Genomic DNA, 22,599 nt, shown 5'->3' with positions numbered 1-22,599 from the left:
ACGGTTACTGAGGTTAGGTTTAGGGTTAGGGTAGTGTCGGCATACCGGTCCGTCGGCACACTGATGCGGACCCATTTTGACCCGATTCTATAAGTGTCTTTTGAATCCTTCTAAGGTTTTTTGAAAAGCCTATGTTTCTATGTCAGTGGTTCTCAAACCTTTTCATGTGAAAGACCCCCAAAATGATATGTATGTGGCCACGGACCTCCATCTCAAAATATTTAGTTCCAGGGACACCTCAGAAGCAATATTTTGAGTTACAAATGTTCACTTTAAAAATACATATATTCAAAGATTTGCTCACATTTTCATGACTTTTCAAAAATAGCAGATATACAAGCTCACAGCGCGGCACTCGGTGCCGCGCTGTGAGCTTGTATATCTGCTATTTTTTAAAAATCGTGAACATTTGAATTTTGACCCAATTCTATAAGTGTCTTTTGAATCCTTCTAAGGTTTTTTGAAAAGCCTATGTTTCTATGTCAGTGGTTCTCAAACCTTTTCATGTGAAAGACCCCCAAAATGATATGTATTTGGCCACGGACCCCCATCTCAAAATATTTAGTTCCAGGGACCCCTCAGAAGCAACGTTTTGAGTTACAAATGTTCACTTTAAAAATACATATATTCAAAGATCTGCGCACATTTTCATGACTTTTCAAAAATAGCAGATATACAAGCTCACAGCGCGGCACTCGGTGCCGCGCTGTGAGCTTGTATATCTGCTATTTTTCAATAGTTAAAGCATTCAATAATTCTAGGCCCTAAATGGCTTAACTGACTTTCACAGCCATTTACCAGCGCGCGCATTATTTTCCAGAGCGCCCGGGGCAATGGATGGAGTACCTGCCAGCCCGGGCATTTGGCAATGTTTACTTTTAGTCGACGCCGTTCGTTCGCCGTGAATATGGGGGCCCCCCTCTCTCTCTCTGCCACAGGAGGAGGCCACGGTGTCCAGGAGGGAAAGGCAGTCACGGCGAAAAGGACATTTTTCATGTACAAGAAGAACTTGTCAGGCTAAAAATTTACAGCCGCGGCATAATGGAAACCGACCCCTATAATCCAATGCGGGGGCCATAAATTTAAAATGGCTCCATGACCAGGACTGCCTTGTTGTGTGAGATAGGCGAAAAGACACACAAAAATTCTGTGGGACGTAAAAAATAAATGAAAAAAGACGAGAGAAAAAAAGACAAAGACATGTATTTTTGGTCACTACTGTGCTTGTGTCAAACGGCGGAGTTGTTCTGTGGCGTGGACGGTTTGCAGAAGGCCCTGGACAGAGGCAGACTTAACTGTCAGGGTGATGTATAGGCCCTGGTTCCGCGCAGCCTTCTGGCTCAATGTAATCAGCCAGAGCTTAATGCAGAAGTACAGCCCTGTCAGCCTGCGCACGGCTACACTCGCACAGCCAACACGCTGATTGGAGAGGGCATGAGACAAGAATATAGATGTAAATGTAAAGCGTGATTTATGCCGCGATGTTGCTGTCGCCGGTGTCGCGCGTGGAAAAAGCTTGTAGATCGGCTGTTTTCGGTGTATAAATTAAGCATAGGATTCAGGCTGAAGTGAGTACAATGATCGGTTCCATTCTTAACTCATTTGTAGCCAATCCCGAGAATACTCGTGAAAAATACTCAAGTATCATATGGTGCCGATCCCGAGTATACTCGTGAAAAGTACTCTATTACTGTAATGGCGGTTCTCCTACCCTGTAGCTGCGCGGAAGGTCCTGGCACAATCGCCCTCGCCGATTCATCATCATCACGGATCCACGTGCACAAAATAGTAATCCCATAACATTGAGGCAGACGGGGAATCTCATCTTTAATGTCCATTATCTCCAAACAACACTTTCAAAGGGGAGGATGGCAGTAGATTCTCGCTAATAAAACACATGTTGAAAAGCAACGATCCGCCATTACACAACGGCATGTTGACGACGAGCGATTCGGGTGAATGACGTGATGACGTCAAACCGGAAGTGTTTACGCAATCGACTTCTGGGCTTCAAAATAAGAGACTGGCCGCTTATGGAGAAAGCGAGAGGCACGCTGGACATTTTAATCCGTTAATTTCAGGAGCACAAAATGAGTTAAAGAGGTATACAGATTGATCTGTGCCTATGAAAATGCATCTCCAACATAGCTGCAACATATTTCAGCTCATTATCTTATACAGTCCTAATGTTTCTCACCCAGGTTTTGGTCTCAATGCCCAGGTGAACCAGGATGGTGAATAAGGCTAGTGTGGTGATGGGAGTTCCCCATGTAAACAGATCCACGTCAGAGTCTGCGTAGGCCTGGAGGAACGATAGACAGAGAGAGACAGACGGGGACCAAGACAGGAGGGGGGACAGCGATGGAGACATCAGAATGGCTCGAGCAACACAAGGCATTATTTCACCACAATCTGCAATGTTCAAAAGGACTTGAGAGAAGCAAAGTGAACTCACAAAGTAAGGAATGAAGAAGCAGACCAGGCTTTGGTAAAAGGCATCAATCATGTTCATCCAGAACATGTATGGCTTGTATTCCTGCAAAGACAACACAACACAATATGAGCCTTTCTCATACAAACACGAGTGGACTCGACTAAGTAAAAAGTTGAGTTGAAGTCGACTTTATTGTGTGATGACGTCATCACATCACACACGACCCCCCAATTATTTTGGGGGGTCCCCAGATGATTAACTTAATGTGAAACATTGTTTTCTCACTCAACTGTAAACAAACCAACATAACGTTTAAGTGTATAGAGGGTATCTTCACATTTCTAAAGTGCCAATTTAAGGACTTTTTTTAATACCTCTAAAATGACAAATTAAACATTGGCCAAATTGTCAAATATATAGAGGCAGAAATTGTGAAAATAGCAGATCTACATTCTTCCAACTTCGACTTTCAACTTTCTCTGGTGGGAGTCGACTTGTCGACTTTTTCATTAATGCCCTAAAACACACACAGCACCTGTGGCTAACTGGAGAGTTAATATCTCAGAATATCGTTGCCGTCAGCGCTTATTTTTGATACTTTTGCGTCTCACTCTTGTATGACAATCGGGTAATGTATTAATCAATGGAAAAACATAAAAAGTTGAAACACAAAGGTTTCTGCCTGACAACGAAGATATACAAAAAGAATCACACCAGAGTGAACTGAGCGGTGTTGTCCATTACGTTCAAGGCTGTGTGCGTGTGTGTGTGTGTGTGTGTGTGTGTGTGTGTGTGTGTGTGCATACGTGCATGCATGTACATTTCAAGGCTGCTCAACAGCACCTCTCTGGTCACCCAGCGGTACTCAGGCTACATACAGACACACACGCATACTGTACATACACGGATACACGCATGCACACACGGCCACACTATGGAGACGGCGTAACCACCGCTCAAAAGCGGTGAAATGAAAAATCTATTCATATGATGAGATTATGGATTATTGATGAACTGTGATCAATAATAACTTTGTCTTTGAGGCGCACATGGTTCTTATGGACAGTGCAGTGACATGAATGTGATGAGTGGATTTAATAAGCACTGTGCCTGTCCTCAAATGATTCCATTTCCTAGGCCCTACACTCCTTTTAGTGCTGTTTAATACACTCACTGTAGGACAGGGGTCTTCAACAGGGGTCCAGGACCCCTAGGGGGTCCTCAAAGTTACAACAGGGGATCCTCCAAATCTTTGAGTGATAGAAACTTTTTTTTCTCCTCCTTTTTATATTAACCACTTGAACCCTAGCGTCCATGCATATTCGGAGACATTTTGCCAAAAACAGCAGATCTACAAGCTCACAACGAGCTTGTAAGAGCAGACTAAGTACAGAGTAAAAGGTTACGTTTATTAAGTACTGTACTAAGTGGTTAAATATCTGAAAACACAAATTGACATAAATCCAAAATACGAAACTATATGGAATCTATGGAAAGGTCGTGGGGGTCCCTGCTAGGGATGGGACCACACGCGATATTATCGTTTATCGTGATAAAAAACACTCACGATAATCGTATTGTGGAGATTTAATTTATCGTATTTTATTTGCCGAGCTGCATATCCGGTACCACTTAAACCCTCTATAATTGGTAAAACATACTTATAATATACGTACTTGATACAGTCTTTTTTTCACTCTCTATCAAATGTCTTTGCCAAAAAATAGCCGATCTACGAGCTCACAACGCATCGCGTTTTGTGAGCTTGTAGATCTGCTATTTTTTGGCAAATGTTCCGCCCCAGGATAATGTATTTTGATTATCGCGATAACATCGTAAATCGCGATTTCTTTTGTCACAATAATGGCGATATATGACATTTTCATATCGTCCCATCCCAAGTCCCTGCTTCATCTCTCTCTCGACTAAGGGGTCCTTGGCCTGAAAACGTTGAGGACCCCTGCTGTAGGACATAATACCAGGCACAACTCCCACACAAACCTCTGTGCAGTTGAACACCAACAATTACGTGGGGGCTGACAAACAGCTTTACAATGGTGCGGTGAGACGGAGGCATTCAGAGCGCCTTCAGAACCCGCTGTTCAGCCCCACTATTAGGGGAAGTGAGTGGGACTTTTGTATCCCATTATGCCAATCCTGTGCTTAACCCATTTAGGCCTATAATTATTGAATGCTTTAACTATTGAAAAATAGCAGATCGGCTATTTTTGAAAAATCACGAAAATGTGTGCACATTTTTCAATATATATTTTTCAAAGCAAACTTTTGAAACTCAAATCTCTGCTTCTGGGGGGGGGGGTCCCTGGAACAACATATTTTGAGATGGGGGTCTGTGGCCAGATACATGTAATTTTGGGGGTCCTTGACATGAAAAAGTTTGAGAACCACTGATTTAGAGGAAGGATTTAGAAGTCGGGTCAAAGATCGTGTCAAAGATATTCAAAGACTGCACACATTTTCACGATTTAAAAAAAATAGCAGATCTACAAGCTCACAGCGCGGCACGGTGCCGCGCTGTGAGCTTGTAGATCTGCTGTTTTTCAGTAGTTAAAGCATAAATAATGGTTAAAATCTAAATCGACCAGGTCTTTGAGGGTTAAAATACGTGGAATAATTAAAGTGGAGACGATGACGGAGCAAATTACAGCATTTGATAAATTAACCAGTTTCTACAGTTTTGGAAAAGATTTGCCAATCACATGCCTAAAATAGGGGCTGCCAGGCTTAAAAAGCAGTTAATCCTCCAAAATCCTTTCAAAAATAGAAATAAATACTTCGTTATTTGAAAATGTTCGCCTATAAATACCCAATAGGGACGCCAAGTTGTAATGTATTGATCGCAAGACTAGATTTTTACAATATGTCAAACAATTCCAAGTGCTTATCAGGGTGGGGGGGTCACGGCCTGAAAAGGTTGAGTAGCACTGATCTAAGGCAGAGGTTCTCAACCTGTGGGTCGGGACCCCCAGGGGGGTCCCCAAATTATTTTTTGGGGGGGGGGGTCCCCAGATGATTAACTTAACGTGCAACATTGTTTTCTCACTCAACAGTAAACAAACCAACACAAAGTTTAAGTGTATTGAGCGTATCTGCACATTTATAAAGTGACAATTTAAGGACTTTTTAAATACCTCTAAAATGACAAATTAAAGACCCAATGAAATTACTATTTTGGGTATTTTATTTTTAAGTTTCAGTTTGAAAAGGAAGCCTGTGTGTTTCTGAACCAATCCGAGGGGACCAGCCCTTCAGGCGATGGGATTTAAAATCTGAGTAATGGGAGTAATGGGAGCCAGCAATGGGAAACAAACAGGTGAATGTAATCAAAGGTTCATTTATATGCAAGCGGACCTGTCTATGTCATCACTTTTTGAATTTCTGTTCACAGGAAGTAATTAAGAATGGCCTATTTAGGGACCTTTGATATAAATATACACAAAAATTGTTTATTTTCTATTGTTTTGGCATCTAGTGTTAGGTATGGCCATATTATCACTACAGATATGCTCTAAAAGTGTGAAAAACATGTTTTTGATTTCACCCTGTCTTTAAACATCGGCCAAATTGTCAAATATTAGAGGCAGAAATTGTTGCGAGGCGTTGTGAGCATGTAGATCATGTAGAGCATGTAGATCGGCGTTATACAAAATGTAATTCCTCAACTCGTAGTGCTGGTCTGGGTGGGGAGGGGGGGTCCCCAGTTAAAATATGATTATTTTGGGGGCCGCAGCCTGATCTAACGAGGCTGAGTAGGGGTGGAGGACAGACCTCTGAGTTCTGGCCGTTCATGTAGAGCTGAGGTAGTTGCTGGAGCGTCTCGGCGCTCACGTCCTTGTCCAGAGTGCCGGTGATGAGTTGTGGGAAGGCAGAGAACATCAGGTTGAAGAAGATAAGATACCACTGGTCCACCATGGCCGAACCTGAGAATCCACAGTAGAACTGATACCAGAAGATGAGGGCCACGAACATCTGTGTGGGAAAAACCAAGGCCAAAACAAAGCAGGGAATGAATACACAGAACAGCATGACAAGACAGATCCAAAACAAAAAACACTAACACGGTACACAATCGTTCCCATGCTCTTGTCCAGTGGCTTCCACTCCTTAAAGGAGTAGTTCACCCCCAAAATGACTTTTTCTATTGATTACTAACGTCATGGAGACTTGAGTTCAATAATATATTTTTGTATTTGTTGCATTCCTAAGACAAAAATTTGATTATAGTAAATTTACCCCCATTGATTCCGGATGGGGACCCAAATCCATTTGGGGTACATCACAAAACGTCACATTACACTGAGCTTAAAATGAGTGAGTGGGTTGACTCTCAACTCAAGGCTGTGCTGGAGTAAAGGTTTGACATGATACTGTACACATGTCTGCAGCTGGGACGCAACTTGGAACCTCTCCATTATTAAACATGACACCCAAATATGAACAGCCTTTGTTCACTTCGTGTTATTGTTAGCATGATGCTAGCCATGTCCACAGTGAAAGAATGATGAAGCTGCTAGCTGCATCGCTAGCGGCTAGCACCCCTATAAGGGACTGGGGCTCCTGTATTATCTATGGAAGTATGCTGTTTAGAATTGTTAGATTATTTCATGCCACGGGGAGCCACACAGGGAGTAGGTATGACATACATGCAGATTCAAAGTCAAACAGAGCTCAGGCATTCTGGTCTAGATCAGGGGTTTTCAAAGTGGGTGACGGGCCACCCTGGGGTGCCGTGACGCGTGATTGGAAAGGACACCCGGGCTCCAGGGAAACCCCGCCCACCGAAGCTTTTGATTGGCTGAAGCGGAGCTAGGGAGCGCTCAATTGTAGTCGCTTGGACAGGGCGTTTATCGTGGGCTTGACCAGGCCTTACGGCCTGGGCATAAATATAACGATTGCATTCACCACGGCTTCGTAACTCGCGCGGCCGGCGCTGGCCCGCTGGCCTTCGCGCCGCTTGCAGTGTCGTGGACAATCGAGCGGCTCCGTCTGGAGCCCGGGTGTCCTTTCCAATCACGCTGCCGTGACGGCAGTCCAGGGGTGCCGCGAGATAATTTGATAACTTGAAAAAATATTTAGTATCATTTTAAACTTGAAGTACAAAGTTATTTTCAGACAGTTCTAACCAAAATGGCTATTATCTCAACGTTTTCCTCGCAACATAATCACTAAAATATCATCACTGTCGGGCAGAAACCTCGTATCTCCAAGTTTCAAATGAGTACGTCTTTTGGTAAAGTAAAGCCCTGCTTCATCATACAAGACTGTCGCACAAAAGTAGTGAAAACAGCCGATCTACAAGCACACAACGCCATCGCGAGGCGTTGTGTGCTTGTAGATCATCTGTTTTCACTAGTTTAGTACATTTTATAGACGGTAAATACAAAACGAACGGTTTTGGACATACAAGGTTTCCACCTGACAACAACGATTTTGCTATAAATATAAGGTGCTGGGAGTGAAAATTGTAGGGGTGCCTCGGATTCAAAAAATACTTATGGGGTGCCCCGAGACAAAAAAGTTTGGGAACCCCTGGTCTAGATGTCCAGTCAACATTGGCTGAACACATGATAGGACTTCTCTTGGTATGCATATTTAGCCACTTGTACGCATGCCCCCATGCGTACGGATGCCCTACATTTTAGCACGGTAAATGCGACAAAACAATAGAACGAAGCAACTGAAAACATTTTAACACTCACTTTTTCCTTTCTCTAATTACAATCTAAAATATGAGCGGTGGTCGTGCTTGCATAATGTCTTCAGACTAGGATTTGAGTCTAGGATGTACAGGCTATGCTACACACACACACGTTTTGCTATGGCAAAACGCTGAGGAAAAAGGCTACAGACACACGCACAGCCACTCTATGGAGCGGTATGCTACACACACACACGTTTTGCTATGGCAAAACGCTGAGGAAAAAGGCTACAGACACACGCACAGCCACTCAATGGAGCGGTTTACCACCGCTCAAAAAGAAAGAAAAAAAGAAAGAAAAAAATCATTGGGAACCACTGGCTAAAAGGGAACTTACAGCGTTCTTGTAGAAGAAGTAGAGGATCATGTTGGTTAAAAGGGAACTTACAGCGTTCTTGTAGAAGAAGTAGAGGATCATGTTGGTTAAAAGGGAACTTACAGCGTTCTTGTAGAAGAAGTAGAGGATCATGTTGGTTAAAAGGGAACTTACAGCGTTCTTGTAGAAGAAGTAGAGGATCATGTTGGCTAAAAGGGAACTTACAGCGTTCTTGTAGAAGAAGTAGAGGATCATGTTGGTTAAAAGGGAACTTACAGCATTCTTGTAGAAGAAGTAGAGGATCATGTTGGTTAAAAGGGAACTTACAGCGTTCTTGTAGAAGAAGTAGAGGATCATGTTGGTTAAAAGGGAACTTACAGCATTCTTGTAGAAGAAGTAGAGGATCATGTTGGTTAAAAGGGAACTTACAGCGTTCTTGTAGAAGAAGTAGAGGATCATGTTGGTTAAAAGGGAACTTACAGCATTCTTGTAGAAGAAGTAGAGGATCATGTTGGTTAAAAGGGAACTTACAGCGTTCTTGTAGAAGAAGTAGAGGATCATGTTGGTTAAAAGGGAACTTACAGCGTTCTTGTAGAAGAAGTAGAGGATCATGTTGGCTAAAAGGGAACTTACAGCGTTCTTGTAGAAGAAGTAGAGGATCATGTTGGTTAAAAGGGAACTTACAGCGTTCTTGTAGAAGAAGTAGAGGATCATGTTGGTAAAAAGGGAACTTACAGCGTTCTTGTAGAAGAAGTAGAGGATCATGTTGGTTAAAAGGGAACTTACAGCGTTCTTGTAGAAGAAGTAGAGGATCATGTTGGTTAAAAGGGAACTTACAGCGTTCTTGTAGAAGAAGTAGAGGATCATGTTGGTTAAAAGGGAACTTACAGCGTTCTTGTAGAAGAAGTAGAGGATCATGTTGGTTAAAAGGGAACTTACAGCGTTCTTGTAGAAGAAGTAGAGGATCATGTTGGCCAGTCTGGAGTAGCACCAGTGGCCGTGAACCAACAGGAGCTTCTGAAGGTACTGGAAACGAGGCAGAGCAAAGTCACTGGCCATCACCGCCTGCAGAGGAACAGAAGGAAGCCATTATTATTCTCACACAGTGTTCTAAGTTCCATCTACCTAGTTGTTCCTTCGTTTGGCCACAGCATTGTTTGTTGCTTTTCTGCTAGAATTATTGAATGCTTTAACTATTGAAAAATAGCAGATACACAAGCTCGCGGCACTAGCTCAAGCTCGCGGCGCGGCACTCTTGTATATCTGCTATTTTTGAAAAGTTGCGAAAACGTGTGCAAATATTTGAATATATGTATTTTTAAAGCGTACATTTGTAAAGGTCTTTGCACACTGCTGCGTTTTTCGGGCCGAATATCGGAGTGAATTTTGGAGCGCACAAATAAAAAAATCAACCTCACGTTATGTCAGTCACGTTTGCACACTGCCGCCCGTTTCGCGCACCACTCCGTCCCTTTCTCTCTCTATCTCTCTCTCTCTCCTTGCCCTGAAAAACGCATTTCGCAACGAAAAAACGCAGCAGTGTGCAAAGACCTTAACTAAAATGTTGCTGTAATTTTGTAAATATTCTGAGATGGGGGGTCCGTGGGCAATTACATGTCATTTTGGGGGTCCTTGACATGAAAGAGTTTGAGAACCACTGACATAGAAAAATGTAGAAGACAGGTTGAGAACCACTGAGCTCTAAAGTACTACCACTGAAGGAGCTCACCACCCAGCTGGCCATACACGGCTGCCATGGATGGATTAGGAATCCTAGCATCCCTAATTCCTTCTGGGAAATGTCAAAGTGGGTGAACCAGGGTTCCCACACATCTTTACCAATTCATTTCCAAAACTTTTCCAGAATATTTAACCCAATTTCCAGGACTATATAACAATAATTCAGCTCAATAACAGGTCGCTTACTCCTATGCGCAATGCCCAAAGACAGGTAGTCTATGCCAGTGGTTCTCAACCTTTTCAGGCCGTGACCCCCCGAAATAATCATGTTTTAACTGGGAACCCGGCACCCTGACGAGCACTAAGAGTTGAGGAATTTTGTACAACACGGTTCTATTGTGAAAATAGCAGATCTACATGCTCACAACGCCTCGCAACGGCTATTTTCACAATTTCTGCCTCTATATATTTGACAATTTGGCCCATGTTTAATTTGTCATTTCAGAGGTATTAACAAAATCAATAACCAATGACAATGCATAGCTATTTTTTCCAGGACCTTCCAGGACCCTTGATAAATTCCAAAACTTTTCCAGTACTGGATTTTTTTTTTTCTAATTTCAAAATATTTCCAGGAATTTCATGACCGTGGGAACCCTGGTAAACATTCGGCAGAAATTGGGTGACAATAGCCCGCCTATTTTCGGTGAAGAGATCTGGTGTAGAGAGAGGGACACCAGGTCCAACAAAGTATATCAAGTGGTTTTAATTCACAGCTGAGAAGACACTGGAGTTTTCCCAGGAACAAAGGAACCAAATTACAGAGCAGAGAACGGTGACCATCGACTGTTCACAGAAAGGCCGGTTGTCCGTGTTTTCAGCCAACCCCCCCACCACACACACACACACAGGGAATCCCAGCGGAATTTATTTTTGCCAGGGCAGTTCCTCATTGACCGTAACGTTAATTTATTCATTCAATTAAAGTGGTGGTCAAATACTATTCTCTCCTGGTCTTTGTGAATAAATACGGCTGTAGTGTGGGTAGTATGTTATAAAGGAAGAATTATCGTCCAGAATTTGTCATTGCCATCGTTTATCCAACCTCGGACTCTGGCTGCTTTTGATATGCCGGCGAATGCCCGGGTTATAATCTGTATTTATTATCATTATTATTACAATAATAAATCTTTTCTCCATCCCCCATTTCTCTGTCTCTCTCACACGCGCTCGTCTACTTCTATTTATCACGGTATGGCCGTTCAAAATGGCTGCTCCTGCCGCATTTGTATGCCTCTATTTAATAAATCTATTTCACGAGAATAATCTCCCATAAATGGAGCTGTCTGGCTTTGGAGGATTCATGGTTGCAAATAGCAGCGTGTTTGTGGTTGTCAGCGTGCATCAATCAGGATGCAAAACAAAAAGTCTCCCAGGAGTCTACTCGTTTAACCCATTTAGGCCTAGAATTATTGAATGCTTTAGCAATTGAAAAATAGCAGATCTACAAGCTCACAGCGCGGCACCGAGTGCCGCGCTGCGAGCTTGTAGATCAAATTATGCTTCTGGGGGGTCCCTGGAACTAGATATTTTGAGATGGGGGTCTGTGGCCAAATAAATATCATTTTGGGGGTCCTTCAAATGAAAAAGTATGAGAACCACTGACATAGTAGTCTCTCAAGAACAGACTAACTGAGCTCCAGTTAAGCGAAAAGGACCTTTTCTTTGACGATGGCTAGACAGATTGCTGACATAGAAACATAGGTTTTTCAAAAAACCTTAGAAGGTTTCAAAAGACACTTATAGAACCGGGTCAAAATTCTAATTTCCACGATTTAAAAAAAATAGCAGATCTACAAGCTCACAGCGCGGTGTGAGCTTGTATATCTGCTATTTTTTAACAGTTAAAGCATGAAATAATGATACACAATGATGTGTACCCCGTTCTGAATGGGTTTAATAACCTGCATTTCAAAAAATGATCCCCGTAACCTCTGATGAAACGGCTCAAACTGTCAACCTTAACTGTCGACAAGAAAGATAACAGCAGATGCCTCATTGTACAGCAATTTAGTTTCTGCTGCGCTCCAATAAGGGAGCCTAAACGACTACATGGGGATGGGAGCGCCTAATAGAAAGCGGGGCCTGTTAATCCATTTAGAACGGTTACACATTTTGTGTATCATTATTTTATGCTTTAACTATTGAAAAATAGCAGATATACAAGCTCACAGCGCGGCACCGAGTGCCGCGCTGCGAGCTTGTAGATCTGCTATTTTTAAAAAATCGTGAAAATTAGAATTTTGACCCGATTCTATAAGTGTCTTTTGAATCCTTCTAAGGTTTTTTGAAAAACCCTATGTTTCTATGTCAGCAATCTGGCCAGTCATCGACAAAGAAAAGGTCCTTTTCACTCAACTGGAGCTCAGTTAGTCTGTTCTTGAGAGACTACTTGAGAGACTACTATGTCAGTGGTTCTCAAACCTTTTCATGTGAAGGACCCCCAAAATGATATGTATTTGGCCATGGACCCCCATCTCAAAATATTTAGTTCCAGGGACCCCACCCCGAAGCAAAATTTGAGTTAACAAACGTTCGCTTTGAAAATACATATATTCAAAGATTTGCACACATTTTCACAACTTTTTCCAAAAATAGCAGATCTACAAGCTCGCAGCGCGGCACTCGGTGCCGCGCTGCGAGCTTGTATATCTGCTATTTTTTACTGGTTAAAGCAGTCAATAATTCTAGGCCTAAATGGGTTAATCATAATGCGACATTTTGCTGGGGGTTTGAGTGCGGGGCGGGGGGAGAAGGAAAAGTGCATCTCAGCACACTCTGGACTCCCAAGGAGGGAGAGAGACTGCCGCCTCATTAAGACCAAATTTTATTAACAATGATTAATCTAGCGACCCAGTTAAGGAAGGGATATTGAGCCTTAACCCATGTAGACCGGGAACAAATAATTCATTACGCATTATCTTATGCTTTAACTATTAAAAAATAGTAGATATACTAGAACTGCTGTTTTTTTTCCAATCGTGAACATTGTAAGTCTTTGAATATTCCTAATTCTATAAGTCTCTTCTAAATCCTTTTTTCATACTGTAGGTTTTCTGAAAAACCTACAGTATGTTTCTATGTCAGTGGTGCTCACACATTTTCATGTGAAGGACCCCCAAAAATGATATGTATTTGGCCACGGACGCCCCCATCTCAAAATATTTAGTTCCAGGGACTCCCCAGAAGCAAAATTTGAGTTACAAATGTTAACTCAAATACATATATTCAAAGTTTAGCACATATTTTCACGTCTTTTCAAAAATAGGAGATCGACAAGCTCGCCGCGCGGCGGTGAGTATATTGTATATCTGCTATTTTTTCAACAGTTAAAGCATAGAATAACTCCCGGTCTTGAGGGGTTTAAACAGATGTGCCACGCTGCGGCTTCGCCCCTGGAAAGCTCCCGCCCGGGGAAGTTTAATTGGACGGCTCCATCATTGCTATGCACGATCACCCTTCCCCCGGAACATTGTGTTATGCGAAATGTTCAGTTGGAGGAAGGGTCGGCGGCGCTGCCCTTCCCACCGCCCGCAGAAGCGGATACCTCAGCAGTGGCATTGGAGGGTGGCCTTACAGCGCTGGGCCAGTGGCGTCAGTTCAGCAAAAGCTAGGGTACGGCAAAGATGGGAGACCTCATGGAAAAGAGGCATTACATTTTGTATAACACGGTTCTATTGTGAAAATAGCAGATCTACATGCTCACACCGCCTCACACAATGTCTGAAAAAAACTAGTATTTTCATTTTTTTACACAGGTTTCTAAGGTTTCTTGGGCTGGATATGGCAGCCTGGAATGGTTGTTCAAGTGCAGCTAAACTTAGCATGTTAGTAAACGTGCCACAATTAACAATAATGCATTGCACCTGTGCAGCTGACCCGTGGAACCTGGGAATATACCATTTTGTCAAGATGGGGAGAATACTAACCTGACTTGCGCCAGATGGTGGCAGTAGTGCGTAGGCTACCGCCCTACTTTACCATCTGAGATCTCTCGGTGGGAGTTGATACCGCTCGTAAAACCCCGGGCCGGACCAATCAGCGGCAGCTACGGGCGGGCTCTGAGCGGCTCTGAGCCAATAGAGTCTGATTGCAGACCACGTGGATGCAGACAGGCCAAATGAGTGGTTGGAGTTGGCACTCCCAGACTGTGATAGAGAGACGGCCACATCCAATCACCTATTTATTACATCGAGTCTGCCCGAGAGGTCCCAGATGTAAGGCAGAGCGTTACGCACTGCTGCAATTATCTGGCGCAGTCAGGTTAGGAGAATACAAGTGTGGAGAATATAATTATAATACCTTGTTAAAGTGACCATTTTGTTCAATTTTGCATTTGTAGTTATTTTAACAACATAATAACCAGCACAGATAGACAAAGAGACATTCATGGATTTATATTTAAAAGTAACTTTTATTTTCCCCCCTGGACCCAGGGTATGGCAGCTGCATACCCCTGCCATACCCAATTGACGCCCCTGCGATGGGCAGAGCGCCGCCCGCGCTCTCAGCAGGACACGGGCACGACCAGGGAGAGCCCTGACCCTCCTTGATACGCGGGCATAAAAAAGGCGATCCAATTTGGAGTCGTGTGTGTGAACGCCTATTATAGAGGCAGGTTACATTAGGGATGGGGGGGAAAAAAACAAAAAAAAACACAGCTCAGGGGAAATGAGAGCCGTTTGCAATTCGAGAGAACGGCTGAATGCGCTTTTTTCGAGAAGATGCAGCCTGCGCTTCCTTTTAACTGTTCGTGCGTTCTCTTTATTATGCGTTCAATTTCAAGGACACTGGCAGATGCCACGTTACAGCATTTACGTATACACACAGACATGGATGTAGGTGTTTATAACCTAGTTAGAACCTTGTGCACAGCTCCTTCAAGCACCGTAAGAACCGAGACAAAAAGCACCGTAAGAACTATGACAACAGAAAAAACTGTTCTCTTTCTTACTACGGCTGCAATTAGCCTGTAGCTATGCCCCTCCCAAAAAGCTTTTGACCAATGCTAGCTTAGAATAACTTCCTGCTTGCCAAGGCTAACTTCCTGCTTGCCAAGTACTGTCCGCCACGGCTGGGTTTCTCCTCACCTGCATCCCCTCCTGTCCCGAGATGCCCACGCCCACGTCAGCCACCTGGATCATGCTGACATCATTAGCCCCGTCACCTGAGATTAATGGGTGGAGGGGGGGGGGAGAGGGGAGACGGAGAGAGAGAGAGAAAATGTCCTCAAGCAGGGAAAACTGCTTTCACAGCGCATTGCAACCCATATGTCACACAGAACAATAAACCGCACCAACCACAGTATCAAGTTATTGTTTTTCACGTTATTTATTGCAGTTGGGGTATGATCTCTAGAGTCATTCTCAGCTAATATTAAGAATCTATGACATTTAATTAACGTTGTAAGGCCGAGCACACTGTTCACAACATCTGCAGTGTTTTTACAATCCCTTTTATGTCCCTGAACATCTGGAAGCTGAAGTCAAACGTTTTAATGTAAACGTTCCTTTTGCTTCCGTATCTGTCCTACGCTCTGCTTGCACACCACTGCTCCTGTACGCCAGTGGTTCTCAACGTGGGGTCCAGGGACCGGCAGGGGTCCTTGAAGGGTTTCCAAGGGGTCCCCCGCTAAATGATTGATAGGTTGATAGGTTGGAACCAAATCGACCCTTAAAGGGGCACTCCACCACTTTTCAACCTATGTTCATATAATTGGTCCTCACTCAAAAATAGCTTTTTTTCTTTTTTCTTTTTTTTTTCCTCAGAGGAGGGCTGTGGGCTGGTCAGAAACCCATCGTCTTGTGACATCATCGATTACCAATCCAGCTTATAGAAACTGCAGGCTTTCTATTCCTGAAAAGTTGTAATTTTAAAGTGGAAGCCATTGTTCTCGCGATAATAAAAATCTAAATATTTTTTTCAAAAATATTGATTAAATTTCTTTTTTGGAAAATGATGATGTCACAAGACGATGGATTCTGAACTTCCCACAGCTCTCCTAGGAGACTTGGACTGAGTAGAAAAAAATGGTGATATTTTATCATGAATATTAGTGAGGACCTATTATATGAAGACAGGTTGAAAAGTGGTGAACTACTCCTTTAATGCTTCGGTTACTCTGAATGCGTACAAAATGTAACCAAATATTTGTACACATTCAGAGTTACGTTAACACTGAGGATGTTACAGTGTAGATCGGAGTCCCAGAGATAAAAAAAACAAGACGGTATAAAAATGGGGGTCCTTGACCTAACACTAGTTGCGTTTCCATAAAGCCTGTTAAAGCGCATTAAGGGTTTTTGCGCAAAAATCTTTTTATGGAAACACTTCAAAATTCGAATAAACTTTCATTATCCGCAAAAACTTTTATCCGCTTGGAGGAGGTGGATTTTGAGGCTTTATCGAATAAACTAAATGCGCATAGTGAATGGAAACGGGTCAGCCAATAAATGCTAATAAATGATGACGTTCTGGTCCATTGTATTAGCATTAGCCCACAAAACAAACCCTCTGTGTGTAAATTCCTCCCGTTTTCACAACGTGCCAGCTCAGTTGTAGCTCTTTACAGACTGTTGTGAAAAGACAACCTCCGACAGAACTTAAAACTAAGATGTGTCCAAGCTAAACTTATAACAAACTGTCTCAGTATCACGTTCAGTCTCTGTTTATGTGTTGTTTGTTCGTGTCGCTCTTCTGCGACCTGGCGTTTCCCAAGGACCCTAAGCACAACGGTGGGGGGCAAGGAGGTAGGGAGCGCTACACTAATTCAAATGACACCCGCAAATGGAAACAGGCTAAATTCGCTTTGTCTTAATGAGCATTTCTGATAATTCGCTTCCTATATTCGAATACATTTATGGAAACATGACTGCTGGTGGTCCTTGAAATGAAAGGAAAGAAAGAAAGAAAAGAAGAAAGAAAAAAGGTTGAGAATCACTGCTACCACTGCAAAAATTAAATTTTAAATGTCAACATCACAAGAAATAAAACATGATATCAACTGCAAAACCAAACCTCACTATGTACCAAAACCCAAGCTCGAAGTTTCAGCATAATTAATCAGGGAATCGGTAACCACAGAGCACAGAAAAAGATATAAATGATCGATAAATATTGAGCACAGGGGAACAATACTATAGTGTATCATCAATGGGATGTTAGCGATTGGTCAAATAGCCTATTCACAGACTGATGTCCACATTTATCATGGAATGATACCAATGATGAGGTCATTAGATACAAATTCTATTTTATTTTTAGTATTATGACATTTCTTTTTTATATAATTTTTATCCCACGATTTTGTAACCCATTTTCACCCAGTGCCGATTGCCTATGTAATCCTGGGACTGCTCTCCCTCTGCCGCGCCTGGGGAGACAACGGACTGACCTCATGCTTCCTTCTATGCATGAGGAGTCCAAGTTGCTTCTTTTCACCTGACAGTGGGGATTTCCCTGGTTTGGACGTAGCGCGTGGAAGGAACACGTTATTCCAACCAGTTCCTTTCTCCTCCATCAGGCGCCCCGGCTGGCCAGGGGGAGGCATTATTGAGACCAGGATTACTGCATGTTTTTGTGAGGGTATCAATCAACCCAGATCTACAAGCTCGCAGCGCGGCACTCGGTGCCGCGCTGTGAGCTTGTATATCTGCTATTTTTCAATTCAGTTCAGTTAAAGCATTCAATAATTCTAGACATAAATGGCTTAAGGATGCGCATGTGTTGTGGAAAGATTGTGCTTGGGTTAGCGGCATCCAGCATTGCTGGCATGGAAAACAGGCTCTCAGGGTACAGCTGGTGCTCAACGACCATATTTACCACCGGCATGTCAGTAATACTCAGGATACTCAATTTCTCAGTCCATAAGCTGCTGCATGTAAACACAACATCCCATTTACAGTAAACTGGGATAATATGAGCAACATTAAAGTAGCAATGTCATCTGGTGAGTCTGCCAGAAGAGAGGAGGAGTCTAGGAAGATGTTCGTAAGCTTAAAGCTGCAATACGTAGCTGTAAATGTATTTTAACCAATATGTTACAGCGTGGAAATGTATCAGTCAGTATGATACTGATTTACTACGAGACTGTGGCATTTTATGAGTTCAGTAGTTTACAATCTAGGCATCTAGCAGACGTTCTTAATTCAGAGCGACTGTGGTTCTCAAAACCTTTATTTTGACCATCATAAACCTCATAACATAACTACGGCCATACTCTACCCTGATTGGTCGAGGACTGGCTGGCCACCTCTGAAACCCGAATCTAGCTATGCTCGTAACACGGGCCATGGTGGAAGTCCTTATATGGTCAGCACACATTCTAGTGAGGAGAATGAATGGAAAATGTACCAATTATATTTGTATTTGAATGAAATACAATCACTGAATATACCTTTAATATAATAATTATTAAGGGAAGAGCAGGGAGACCAGCTCCTCCAACCACTAAGTTTTAGACATTTTAGACCCCGGTGTCGGGTAGGTTACCTACTGGTTGAGACATTTTAGACCCCGGTGTCAGGAAGGTTATCTACTGGTTGTGCATGAAGCTCAAAGGTGTAATACTGTATCTCTCCCCGGGCCAAGTGGGGATTCTGCCTTGGAGGTAATTGGAAGAAATTTGGTCTCCCACGCGGGAGACCCGAGTTCAAATCCCGGGTAGAGAGATTGCTTTAATTTATATTCAAATGCGTGGAGGTGTCGCTTGCAGAAATGCTGTCATACTATTTATGACAGACGGCGACAGACGGCGTTTTTCGGGCCGAATTTCGGAGCGCGCAACAAAAATAAATCAACTTCACATTATGTTAATCACGTTTTCACACTGCTGCCCGTTTCGTATTTATTTTCGGACCAGGGTTGATTTTTTTCGATTTTTGCAGCTGTCGCACTGAGTCCCTTGCTCTCTCTCTCTTTCCTCTCTCTCTCCCCGGCCTCCGGATTTCCAAAACGCAAGGAAAGACCGCAGTGCAGTGTGCAACCAGCTTTAGGCTAATAGGCTTTGGGTTATTTTCATTTTGTTTTGAACAACTAGGAGCCTCTGCCGACAGTCTCTAGAAATCTCTGTGGTTGTCGAAAGATCACTATCCCCGGGTTATCTATCAGTTTGCTCGTCTCTCCCGTGATGGTGTGGTGTTTTGGGTGCTGGTTTTCACTCCACTCTGAGCTGGAGATGGTTTACTGCAATAGCAGGTGGTGATGTGGGAGACGGAGTGCGTGTAGTGAGGGAGGGTGTTATTGTCGCCACATGAGTTAAGTATTGCCAGAGCCGTGCTGGTCACGCATTTGTATTTCTTATTGAAAGGAGAGTGGGTGAGTGCCACTAACTACCAGGGATGAGCAAAGAATGTTAGAGAGGCAGGGGCTGACATTTCTAAAAGGACCTTTTGGTGAAAATATCGAAAATAGCAGACCTCCAAGTTCACAACGCGTCGTGAACTTGGAGGTCGGCTATTATCGGTGCATACACTGAACTAAGCATAATCTAGTCAATACTGGAGATGTGGCGTATGGCATGGATTTCTACACAGAAAGGGCAATTCTTTCAACATAAGATGCTGCATTCAAGTTCAGGGGAGTTTGGACTAAGCAAGTCTCTTGAATGCTGCCTTCAGCTACGGCATGGAAAGAGGGCATTTGCATTTCTTTCACCATAGTAAAAACTGCATTCATGGTCTGGGAGAGGGCACATTTTTACAGACGGATAAAAGGGCAGGGGCTCAAGCTCCCTTAAATTTCTATGTGTGCACGTGCCTGGTCACTACCCTTAATATTATTATTTTTTCTTTTCTTTTATTGAGACAGACAGACAGAAAGCTGCAAGGAAGACAGTGCATGTGAGGAACAGGAAAGAAGGGCTCTGGAGGGATTTGGTCCCCGTCCAGCCCTGCATGGCACATGTGGTTTCTGCCCGAGATGGGAGCCTTTAGCTGAGCTCCACTACATTACACTACAGTAAGATGGAAGCCTTTTAGCTGAGCTCCACTACATTACACTACAGTAAGAGATGGGAGCCTTTTAGCTGAGCTCCACTACATTACACTACAGTAAGATGGGAGCCTTTTAGCTGAGCTCCACTACATTACACTACAGTAAGAGATGTGAGCCTTTTAGCTGAGCTCTACTACATTACACTACAGTAAGAGATGGGAGCCTTTAGCTGAGCTCCACTACATTACACTACAGTAAGATGGGAGCCTTTAGCTGAGCTCCACTACATTACACTACAGAAAGATGGGAGCCTTTAGCTGAGCTCCACTACATTACACTACAGTAAGATGGGAGCCTTTTAGCTGAGCTCCACTACATTACACTACAGAAAGATGGGAGCCTTTAGCTGAGCTCCACTACATTACACTACAGTAAGATGGGAGCCTTTAGCTGAGCTCCACTACATTACACTACAGAAAGATGGGAGCCTTTAGCTGAGCTCCACTACATTACACTACAGTAAGATGGGAGCCTTTTAGCTGAGCTCCACTACATTACACTACAGAAAGATGGGAGCCTTTAGCTGAGCTCCACTACATTACACTACAGAAAGATGGGAGCCTTTAGCTGAGCTCCACTACATTACGCTACAGTAAGATGGGAGCCTTTTAGCTGAGCTCCACTACATTACACTACAGTAAGATGGGAGCCTTTAGCTGAGCTCCACTACATTACACTACAGAAAGATGGGAGCCTTTAGCTGAGCTCCACTACATTACACTACAGTAAGATGGGAGCCTTTAGCTGAGCTCCACTACATTACACTACAGTAAGATGGGAGCCTTTAGCTGAGCTCCACTACATTACACTACAGTAAGATGGGAGCCTTTTAGCTGAGCTCCACTACATTACACTACAGTAAGAGATGTGAGCCTTTAGCTGAGCTCCACTACATTACACTACAGTAAGAGATGGGAGCCTTTAGCTGAGCTCCACTACATTACACTACAGTAAGAGATGGGAGCCTTTAGCTGAGCTCCACTACATTACACTACAGTAATAGATGGGAGCCTTTAGCTGAGCTCCACTACATTACACTACAGTAAGATGGGAGCCTTTAGCTGAGCTCCACTACATTACACTACAGTAAGAGATGGGAGCCTTTAGCTGAGCTCCACTACATTACACTACAGTAAGAGATAGGAGCCTTTAGCTGAGCTCCACTACATTACACTACAGTAAGATGGGAGCCTTTAGCTGAGCTCCACTACATTACACTACAGTAAGATGGGAGCCTTTAGCTGAGCTCCACTACATTACACTACAGTAAGATAGGAGCCTTTAGCTGAGCTCCACTACATTACACTACAGTAAGATGGGAGCCTTTTAGCTGAGCTCCACTACATTACACTACAGTAAGATGGGAGCCTTTTAGCTGAGCTCCACTACATTACACTACAGTAAGAAGGGAGCCTTTAGCTGAGCTCCACTACATTACACTACAGTAAGAAGGGAGCCTTTATCTGAGCTCCACTACATTACGCTACAGTAAGTCTGGCACGGCCTCCTCGGAATACTGGCGGAGGGAGGGTGATGCTGGCGCTAGCACACAGTGAAATCCTCAGTGTTAGTTTAATGCCAAACATATTTGTACACGCTCTGAGTAAAACGAACACCGAGGACTCTACTCTGCAGAGACTCGCATTAAAAGCAGTTGCAGACAGAGTTGGCTTTTTTTGTCAAGTCAAAAAGTCCACACTTGCTGTTAATTTAACCATCTTTTTTTCTTAATTTTACATATAGATTAATGATTTGGCCATCTAAATACATAGCTACAATCACCGTCTCTTACAGAATATTAGCAGCTGCAGTTATTACGTACTGTATACATAAAAACATTGATATTGCTGAAGGCGGAGACCCCTTTAAAGGACAACTTCCTTGAACAAGGGTTCATATTTTAGATTGTAATTAGAGAAAAGAAAAGATGAGTGTTAAAATGTTTTCATTTACTGCTTTCTATTGTTTTAGCAATTTTAGTCATTTGATTTCAGTGGGTGGGGGCATGCGTCCCAAGAATCCATTGGCACACCAACATGATACGGGGGTGTAAATATCGTCACTGTCGGGAAGAAACCTTGTATCTCCAAGTCTCGTTTGTACGTTTCTTCGCAAAGTAAAGCCCTGCTTCATCACACAAGGCTGCCGCACAACAGTAGTGAAAACAGCAGATCTACAAGCATACAACGCCTCGCACAGCGAGGCGTTGTGTGCTTGTAGATTGGCTGTTTTCACTAGTTTAAATCATTTTTAAAATGATAAATACAATACTGGCTTTCAAGCAGTTTCAAGGGGCACACTTGGCCCTTCTCAGGGGCTCACCAAAGGTCCCCAGGCACAGTGGTTGATAAACACTGGTGTAGAGTGCATACATACGCACTCATCTCCTGGCCGGCA

General features: G+C 43.2%; 1 protein-coding gene across 1 annotated transcript in view; it reads right to left on the bottom strand.

Annotated features, from left to right (window-relative positions):
• Positions 1–22,599, bottom strand: part of atp10a (ATPase phospholipid transporting 10A) — a 122,199-nt gene that overhangs the window by 9,673 nt on the left and 89,927 nt on the right. Inside the window, exons 16-20 of the mRNA XM_080735252.1 lie at positions 15,300–15,376; positions 9,409–9,534; positions 6,224–6,424; positions 2,456–2,536; positions 2,198–2,302 (exon numbers count right to left, since the gene is read on the bottom strand). Of these exons, the coding sequence (XP_080591378.1) occupies positions 2,198–2,302; positions 2,456–2,536; positions 6,224–6,424; positions 9,409–9,534; positions 15,300–15,376 (590 nt within the window). The remainder of the gene's footprint in view (positions 1–2,197; positions 2,303–2,455; positions 2,537–6,223; positions 6,425–9,408; positions 9,535–15,299; positions 15,377–22,599) is intronic.

This window comes from Nannobrachium achirus, assembly GCF_963921795.1.
Source record: "Nannobrachium achirus genome assembly, chromosome: 1".
Taxonomy (NCBI): Eukaryota; Metazoa; Chordata; class Actinopteri; order Myctophiformes; family Myctophidae; genus Nannobrachium; species Nannobrachium achirus.
The sequence above is the reverse complement of the archived record's forward strand: the minus strand, read 5'-3'. Positions and strand labels throughout refer to the sequence as shown.